Raw genomic sequence first — 10,013 nt, 5'->3', positions numbered from 1 at the left:
AAGAAGTATTTACATTTCATTTCTGCTCATGTTTTGAATGCAAAATTCAATCTCCAATATAAATATTGACTATAGTGGTTAAGTGAAGTACTTACACTGCTGATTTGTTGCTGCTGGGGTCAAAATAACATGAAATAAAAGTGATGGTTCACATAAAGTAATTTCAGTAAATATTTATTCATTCAACTCTTCACCACCAGGTTACCCATCCAACACTTCCATGATTGCTCACAAATACAAACAAGCAGAGAGGCAGAATGCATCATGATATTATAAGGGTGGGTCTGATAATCATGGCTGCACTGTGCTGGCGATAGAAAACTCACTGTGCAACAAGTTAAATCTACAAAAATATATTAAAGAATTTGTAATAAATGTTTACAGGAAGAAGAAGAAGGTGGCTGCATAAATATCCTTCATGTGATGAGCACCAGATCAGAAATAAAGTGAAAATGATCGTCAGTAGAACTAGCCCCATGATGGGAGAACAGCTGTGATGTTGAACTGTAAGAGTCAGTTTACAATAGATAGACAGGAACTCTACCCGTTCATAACTCAATGCCTGAATGACTCACTGTGTGCAGTGGAGTGGATGTTTTGGATACCTAAGAAAATATCTCTTTAAAGCCCAGAACTTTTGAGGACAGCAATCTGCAAAATGGGACTTACATTTAGTAGATCAGGTGACATGTGAATTTTGATTACAAGTAAGAATGTGATTATTTGATCAGCGTTAGCCCTTCAAAAAGACCACAAACTCAACCGAGCCTCATCCTGAATGCGCTGAATAGGAAAAGGCCTTATGTATCTACAGGGGACTGTGGATGCTCTGGTCTTGTACAGGTACGGTATTCCTGCAGTGGTTCACACGCTGGTGCCGCTTCAGGCGATATTGTTCTCCAGCCAGCCTCTGATCTCATTGTCATTCCTCCGGATCCATTCGATGTTGTTCCTCACCGTCTCCAGCGCCTGCTGCCGAGGCATCTCCCCGGCACCGGCGTTTGGATTTAAACTGAAGAAGTGCTCCATCTGCAAGGATGGAGAAATGTGTTTCAAGAGGCCTGAAAACAGGTCAACCTCGACTTGCTTTGAATCAAAATCAAACATTTTATCCCCTTTTTCAGCGATCACTCGATAATATCCCATCCTTATGGCACCTTAATTCATAAATGCAATGGTGAAAAGTTTTCACAATGAGGAAAATTTATCAAAATGTCTATAGAAACTCATCCATCCACCCGGAGGGTTTAAAACACACCTTTTGGCAGAATCTTTAAACATTGAGGCAGGCAAACGGCACAGCACAGAAGCAGTGTATTCAACCAACCAACCAAATCTATGTTAGGAAATGAGATAGATTCTGTGAGGGGTTTTGGGAAGTTTCTATGGATCTTTTCATTAATTTTGCCTGCATAAACCTTCACCATTGTAATCCACTTTGAAAGACTTTGATACAAGCTGACCACAGTCAGTGGGCGCAGTCACCTTTGAGGCCTACTGGGAGTATTTATTACTTTTGTGAAAGATTTTAGTGGAGTATTTCTTTCAGAAAGAATCATTAGAACTGTGCATGAAGATAAACTACCCGCTCTTCAGTCAAAATAACTAGATTGTTCAAATCAATAAGCTGTAAAGATACCATTATTTGAAGAATGACAAACAAAGTAGAAGATAGTTGCACAAAAAGGACAGTGCCAACCTTCGATAGCTGGAGCTCTGTGTTGTAGGTGGTGGTAATCTGACCCAGTAGGCGACCAAGGTTCCTGTCATTGATGGTGTACCTGTTGAGAAAGAAAATTAATTACGGTCGGCGACCCCTCTCCTGTCGTGCCCCCTCCCACCCCGCCAGAGCATGCACATGCATTTCACCCACCTCTCTCAAATCCCTCTTCCTCAAGTATCTCGCCAGTATTCAACCGTTTATCTCGCCAGTATTCAACCGTTTATCTCGCCAGTATTCAACCGTTTATCTCCAGCAGCACCCCCTCCTCCCATCCTCCCATAGCCTATCAACACACGCCCTTCAATTTATGTTCCTTTCCCAAAAAGATGTGACAAACAGAGAAGGCCAATTCTTTACGGGTGTCTGGTATCCGCCCCAGGAATAGTTGCCCCCCATACCCCAACCACACCTGCGGACGGACTAGCAAAGCACCCCTGTACACTCGTTAATAGATATAGGGTAGAGGGATGAAGGGGAGCAGGGTAGAGGGATGATGGGATGTGGGGTAGGGATGAAGAGATGAAGGGATGAGGGCTAGGGGTCGAGATAGAGGGATGTAGGGTAGGGGTAGAGGAATGAAGGGATGTAGGGATGAAGGAATGTAAGGAATAAGAAACAAGGAGGGTTCGTAGGAAGGAGGTTAGGCGATCGAAGGGGGGCCGTTGATGTCTGGCAGCTGGCGGGAACGGAGACTTGTAGGGACTCTGGCAGTGCAGAGTCCCCAAAGATAGCTCCATAAAGACTGATGCCGATGGTGTTTCTGGTGTCGTTCGGGTTGGAATGAAGTCTTGAGGATGTGGTCGGAAATTCCTTGGCTTGAAGCGGTGGAGGCGGCGCTGAGGAGGGAGCTTCGGGATATGGCTGGTCGTCCGGAAGGGTTGAGGAGAGCCTTTGTGAAAGGTAAGCGGTTTTAAGATGTTGTTTGTCTGTCGTGCCTCGTGTTGAAGCGTATGAAAGCTGAGTCAGGGAGCATTGCTCGTCTGTCTTGTGTTGTATGAAAGCTTGAAGCTGAGTCGGAGAGCGTTTGCTCGTAGAAAAAAATACATTTCCCATTAGCTGATTTTCTCACTGCACAGCTACTGTCTTCTTCAGTTGCTCTGCTTTCAGCCTGCAGCGCTGCTTCCAGCACAGCTTGTTTTAAGTATAGCTTTTATCCAATCAGATTTCACCTCTATGTCTCTAGGTAAGAAGAGAGGCCCGAGGCCCTCTAGGTAGACTTTGTAGATTAAAGTAAATGGGGACGATATTGTTGATTGTCATAGTCTTCAACCAATCAGATCTTTAGTTTGACATGTTGGGCGTATTCTTTGACATGTCAGAGTATTCTTGGTAGCCTGCTACAAATACATTAAGGTGCAGCTCAGCATTAAGGTGCTGTCACGGGACATGATGAGGACTCAAGCGCAGACAGTCAGATGAGTCAACCCCAGAGCTAGCAGCCGTGACCCAGCATGGAAATGAATTTGTCCAAACGGTATTTCTGGCTGACAACGTCGGAGAAACATTGCACATTTTATGGCTGGGAATGCGTTTTATTTGCAATTGAGCGTCTTTGTGTTTGGAGCTGTTTGGAGCTACGCTACGCTAACCTGAGGTGGCTCACCAAGGCAGCTACACGACACCATAGCACGACAGGACACTTACAAGCTACGGTGCTTTTGAAAACATTTGCTGAGACCCGAGTGGATCTACAACTCAACGAACACGATCGCAGGAGGACCTCTGGCTGGAACTGAACCGCACTGATCTTCTGTACAACGCGGTATTAAACTCTTTGTTATAGAGAAAGGAGGATGGACTTTGTCTTTAACTGAACAGCATCTGTGGTAAGTGAAGTGCTTTTGTGTTTTTATATCTGCAGTAGCGTTACTCAGTGGCGGGCCGTGCACTTTATACCTGGGCCTGCACTCGTAACAATGAAGCTCAACACCTACAAATACACTATGAGTGCAGATACATGAATACCGGCATGACGGGATGCGGCGGCATTAACGAACAATGAGTCAAAATCAATTCAGCTAAAACATGCATTCCACCACACACTCAAGAGCACGGGCCATTCAAATATTATTCATATTAGAGGGAACAATATTACCCATATCATGAAAACGACACGATAGACAAATTAACACAGCAGTAACTCTCCTATCACTCCCTCCAGGAAATACATGACTCCATAGTTCTTGTTACTGACGGATTTATTTGTCTGTCAACACAGAGAGGGACAATTAGTCCACTTGAAAGCACATGAATCTTCAAAGTAGATCACTTAAAAACTTAAACTTAACTTTAACTTTAACACTTTGCACGGAGTATATAGAACGCTGCCGCTTCGCGCGTCGTCTTGTTGCTGTGCACCGGCTAAATGTGTCCCCCACGCAACATAGGCCGTAACAATAGTTCCTATCACATATAAAACCAAATGAAAATCCATATAAGTTGTATAAATAATAATATATAATATAAACAAGCATATTAAATGATGACATAGATCATATTTATGGCAGTTAAAGCTACTGCAGTTAACTTACCAGAGCTGCTGTTCACTATTTAGCTGTTCATCCTCCTTTCTTTGTTAACAAAGAGTTTAATCTCACGGTTGTTCAGTACATCCGTGCGTTTTTAGTTCCAGTAAGAAGTCCTTCTTGACTCATGGCTGCCAGTGAAGACAGTTGAGCCTCCCCAGTTGTATTTCTTGAATAGGTTTTATTGCGTTTGAGGCTGAAAATGTCCGCTCGACAGAGGCAGCAGATTTTGGGATTGTCAACATGTCAGGCTAGCTCACTGACCAATCATGTATGGCTAAGCCAGCTAGCAGGCTCTGGCACGTCAAAGAATACGCCCAAGATGTCAAACTAAAGATCTGATTGGTTGAAGAATATGACAATCAACAATATCGTCCCCATTCGCTTAAACTGCAAAGGGATTCACTTGTGAGTCTGCAGGCCTCGGGCCTCTCGTCTTACCTGGAGACACAGAGGTGAAATCTGATTGGATAAAAGCTCTACTTAAAACTAGCTGCACTGGAAGCAGAGCAACTGAGGAAGACTAGCTTTGCAATGAGAAAATAAGGTAATGGGAAAAATATTTTTATAAATTGTAATACATGTAGTGTATTTAAGAAAAATTTTTAAATTATAAAATAGATATAGCTTTGTGATTCTGTTTAGGCCAGCAGAGAAGGCCTTGCAGGCCCTGACGGCCCACCACTGGCATTACTACTGTTAGATTTGTCTATCATGTAATTTCTATGATATGGTTAATATTGTTCCCTCTGATGTGAATAATATTTGAATGGCTCGTGCTCTTTAGTGTGTGTTGGAATACGTGTTTTAGCACTGCAGTGTTGCTGGATTGATTTGTCATGCTTTGTTGTCATATAAATACAGTATATTTAATTTAATTTATTTTAATTTTATTATACTATATTGATCCCATTAAGGGGGAAATTTGTCTCTGCATTTGACCCATCCCTGTATATAGGGAGCATATGAGTGAGTTTGTTCTTGTCATTGTATTAATTACATTAATTTTGACATCATGCATTGTCCATTAATGACGAAGCATCCCGTAATGTGCGTATTCATGTATCTGTTTCCTTTTACAAAGCAAGAATTATGGTCTGGAGAAATGGGGTTTGTGTGGCGATTGCTTTCGCCCTGTTTGAATCAGTAGGTAACAGCTAAACGCTGCGGGGAGAGTTTGTGGCGTGTTGGTTTTCCTGCTAAGCTAGTTTTGCATAGCCTCCCAGAACACACGCGCCTCACCAGAGTACATACAATGTTTTGTTTCTGGGTGGGCGTGTCAGACAGCATGTTGCCAGGTTGCCAGGTCCACCAAAACATTATATTTCCCACAATTTAAGCTTCTGTATTTCCCAAATGCACTAGTATTATTCAAACGTATTGTTCGGTTCGTAAGCCTCGTACCAAACGGTTTAATACGCATACGTGTATTGTTACACCCCTAGAAACAAATAATAACCGTAGCTGTGGCATCATAATGAGGTTATTAGGAGGTGGTTCAACTGTAGTAGGACAGCACTGAAGGCCCAGGTATAAAATGCACGGCCCGCCACTGCGTTAAGGTACATGTTCGCCACTGCTGTACAAAACCATCCCGATGAAGAGTTTGTAACCCGAACCCTAACCCATACACCGGCGACACCCTATCGGTTAAACAGGTCAAAGATGGATTTGTGAGTATTATTTTCTCTATAATACTCCGGTAAAAAGAGGCATCGATTAAGACGTATCTTCCCCACACATTCCAAGCATCAGCAGCGTCATTTCTGGTCTTTGTTGCACTGACCTGTTGACCAGGTAGTCCCAGTTGAGTGTGGTCCAGTCCCAGGTCATGTTCTGCCCCAGTGGGTTAAAGGAAACATATCGCACCACAGTGAACAGATCCTGACTCCTCACCACACTCTCATTTTTAGAAGCCTCCAGGAGCCTGATGGGAACAAAGGTTATTCTCTCCACATAAATATTCCTCATAATGATTTTAAAGATGATCTTGTGTGTAAAATCCAGTCATATTATCAGACTAAAAGTAAAAGCGGTGCGACAACACAAAGGAATGTCCCAATAGAACGTTATAAACTAAAAGTTTACAACTTACATCAGATACTGTTGAAACTTTCATGTTAAAAATTCTATATATTTATATATGAGATATCAGTTTCATCTCACTCTATTGCAGTGAATTGATTTTCTCATCTAACTGAGGGTGAGCGGGCAAAACATAAGACTCTCCCTATGAGTCCAAAAGTGTCTGCAAAGCAGTTTGAAACAGTCCATGCAGAGGAAGCGAGAGTCCCCGAGGCTGAATCCGTTCACCACATCACCACCCAGTCCAGTGCATTGTTTAAAGGAAAACCATGGTTTATTACAACACAGGTTTTACTTTCATAGGTCTGGCGAGAAGTAGTCATTTTCTCATAGACTTCTATACAAACAGAGGAGTTGCCCCCTGATGGTCATTAGAGACAATGCAACTTTAAGACACTTCAGCATTGTCTTCACTTCTCAGAACTGGAGGTGGCCACCTGATCTCATCCCAGCCAAAGTGATAAAATGAAAGTGTTTTCAGGTTATCAGGTCAACCACTCTGTATGATGAGTTGTTATTAATCACCTGTAGAGAAGTTCCACGTTCTCCACAGAAGCCAGTCCATACAGCAGCTTGTCCTTCTCTTGAGCCAAAGAAGTGTCTTCGTACCGCTGGAACATGATGTTCCACTTTGCTTTGGTGCCCGAATTCTTCATGCCATATCGATAGACCAGCAGCCTCAGGTTCACTGCCACGCTGCTGCAGGTCGAAAAGCCAACAAATGTTGATGTCAGGTTCTGAAACAAACAGCTGTGTTTAAAAGGTATTGTTTGAGGCGTTGCTTTTCTTGTTCTCACAGAAAACTGGTGAAATGTTTACAGGGTGGCCATGGCATCCCTGCTTAAATGTTCTTGCTATTTGAAACATTATTGGTAAATGTCAGGTGTGGGTGAAAATGACTAAATTACATACTATGACACATGATATTTTGAAAAATGATACCTGATTTCCCCACTGATCCACTGGTCGAAAATGCGAGAGGCTTCGTTCAAAGCTTCCTGATCTCCCATCTGACAGGCGATGCTGAGCGCCGTCTCCCTCAGTAACCTGCCACACACAGCCAGCAGAACACATGACACCCATTTCACATTGTGGTAAATTTGCGCATTGGGTTAGCATGGGGTTAGCATAAAAGAAGGACACGTGTTGGTAACAGTAACGGGATTGTGACTGCTCGGTCTGTACCTCTGTGTCTGTGTTCCGCTATCAGTCCATCCAAGTTGCGTTGTGAGTGCTTTAACATGGTTACGAAACAGTTTCTAGAAAAAACAAACAACAACATGGTTCTTAATTAAGACAAGACATTACAGGCAGAACCAGTTTTCATGCACTAGTCAATTTTGAGATTTTGGTCTATTTTGCTTTCACAGCATGTCTTCTCCCAGATCTGTGGGAAACATCCAAAACATACATTTAGGTGTTTCTTTTACCCCTTGGTGTCTGTGGATCTCTCCTAAATTCACCTAAAGTTACCATTAGATAGTGCATTATTTGCACATTTAAACATACCATTTCAGAAAACTTGTAATACAAAAATAATTGTCTTAATGTAAGTAATTAACTGGGCAAGTTTCATATTTTTTTCCTCTGTTCACCTGTAGTGTCTTCAAAATGTACGTAAACTTTCAAAACATATCTTTAAAGGCTGCTTTCTCTAAATGAGTTTGACTCTGACTCAGAGCCAGAAATCTCCACTTCAGTAGCTCTTACATACACCAATTAGGGCCATTGAAGGTGAAATAATATTAATATAAATACAATAAAAATGTTTTAAGAAATCTTATGTATGAATTTATTTGTCGGCTTATTGACTGAAAATGTCATCATCTTGGTTCTATTTCATCCTTACTGACCGCCAGAGGCAGTGCTTAACACTGGATATCTTCCATCGCGCGCATGCGCAGGTCGAATATTTATATCAACAAAGTCACGTGTGACCTCGGATGACCCCCGTCGTCTATAAGTTCCGGTGTCATCCTGAGCTCAGCCCTTTTTTTCTTCTCGCGTCGCAGGTTAGCTACCATGGTAGCATAAACAAGGATGTGTCTACGATCAAGACATATTAGAGCTCGTCGCTGTAGCCTTGTGACTACCAGTCGGAGTTGCGGTTCTCTCGCCCTCCAAAGGCTGCGACGAGCTGTCCCTCTTCGGAGGGACCGGTGTGTTCGCCGTTCGGACATCGAGCCCCGGACTGGTGGACGGCCCTATCATCGGTCGTCACCAGTCTGATAAGGGCCAGCTAAGTCGTGATGACAGCAATCGGTAAGATCGATTAACATTGTTTTCTATAACAGTTGTTTGTTCCACGGTTGGCAGAGCGCTTCCGCTCTAGTTAATCGAGTGGCGCGCTAACGAGAGCGTAGAATTACGCTGTCGGCCCGCCCTTCACAGTGTTACGGCTATCACAGTTAGCAGAGTGTTCCTGCTCAGGCAAACTTTGTGAGACACTAGATCGGCATTGGCGTTGTGTACATGGAGATTTAATCTTTACATCTGACGTAATTCGCAGTTAGCAGTGTCTTCACTCAGGCTAACTTGGATGCTAGCTGGGACTGCGTCCATCAACTTTGTAAACCTTACGGCCGTCACAGTTAACAGAGCATCCCCGCTCAGGTTAACTCAGTGGGAAGCTAGCTAAACAGAGCTGATACTGGGGCTGTGGCCATCAACTTTGTATCCTTACGGCTGTCACAGTTAACAGAGCGTCCCCGCTCAGGTTAACTCAGTGGGAAACTAGCTAAACAAAGCTGATACTGGGACTGCGTCCATCAACTTTGTATCCTAACGGCTGTCACAGTTAACAGAGCTGTCACAGTTAACAGAGCGTCCTCGCTCAGGTTAACTCAGTGGGAAACTAGCTAAACAAAGCTGATACTGGGGCTGTAGCCATCAACTTTGTATCCTTACAGCTGTCACAGTTAACAGAGCGTCCTCGCTCAGGTTAACTCAGTGGGAAACTAGCTAAACAAAGCTGATACTGGGGCTGTGGCCATTAACTTTGTATCCTTACGGCTGTCACAGTTAACAGAGCATCCCCGCTCAGGTTAACTCAGTGGGAAACTAGCTAAACAAAGCTGGTACTGGGGCTGTGGCCATCAACTTTGTAGCATTACAACGATCACAGTTAGCGGAATGTGCTCGCTCAGGCTAACTCGGTGAATGCTAGTTATACTAAATCAACATTGAGGTTGTGCCCATTGATGGTTTTTACGCATTACGGCTGTCGAGTTCGCTCCGGCTAACTAGACTAAGCTAATACTCGGATTGTGTCCATTGATTGTTGTAAACATTATGGACATATCGGTAGCGGATATCAGTTAGCAGAGTGCCCTCGCTCAGGCTAACTGGTAGCACACCAAGAGTTACAGCACCTGTCCAAGTGAAGAGTGTCCTCGCTCCCCTCTCACTGTAAGGACTGTGGTTTCTTTTGTCCGTTCTCACAGTAGCAGAGTGCTCTCGCTCAAGCTAACTGGTGGGGCACCAATATCTGCAGCAACTATGCGAGTGAAGAGAGTGTCCTCGCTCCCCTCTCACTATGAGAACTGTTTTCCTGACCTGTTCCACAGTGGCAGAGTGCTCTCGCTCAAGCTAACTGGTGGGACACCAATATCTGCAGCAGCTGTCTTAGTGAAGAGTGTCCTCGCTCCCCTCTCACTGTAAGGACTGTGTTCTTTTTGTCC

At 43.6% G+C, this 10,013-nt stretch overlaps 1 protein-coding gene across 1 annotated transcript in view; it reads right to left on the bottom strand.

The window, feature by feature from the left end:
- Positions 1–225: 225 nt before the first annotated feature.
- enpep (glutamyl aminopeptidase) overlaps positions 226–10,013 on the bottom strand; it is a 30,876-nt gene continuing 21,088 nt past the window's right edge. The window contains exons 15-20 of the mRNA XM_079287242.1: positions 7,519–7,592; positions 7,276–7,380; positions 6,859–7,032; positions 6,035–6,175; positions 1,700–1,781; positions 226–1,029 (exon numbers count right to left, since the gene is read on the bottom strand). Of these exons, the coding sequence (XP_079143368.1) occupies positions 883–1,029; positions 1,700–1,781; positions 6,035–6,175; positions 6,859–7,032; positions 7,276–7,380; positions 7,519–7,592 (723 nt within the window). The 3' untranslated portion in view covers positions 226–882. The remainder of the gene's footprint in view (positions 1,030–1,699; positions 1,782–6,034; positions 6,176–6,858; positions 7,033–7,275; positions 7,381–7,518; positions 7,593–10,013) is intronic.

The sequence above is a fragment of the Melanostigma gelatinosum genome (assembly GCF_949748355.1).
Source record: "Melanostigma gelatinosum genome assembly, chromosome: 16".
NCBI classification, from domain to species: Eukaryota; Metazoa; Chordata; class Actinopteri; order Perciformes; family Zoarcidae; genus Melanostigma; species Melanostigma gelatinosum.
Note: the sequence above shows the minus strand (reverse complement) of the source record. Positions and strands in the feature narration are given on the sequence as shown.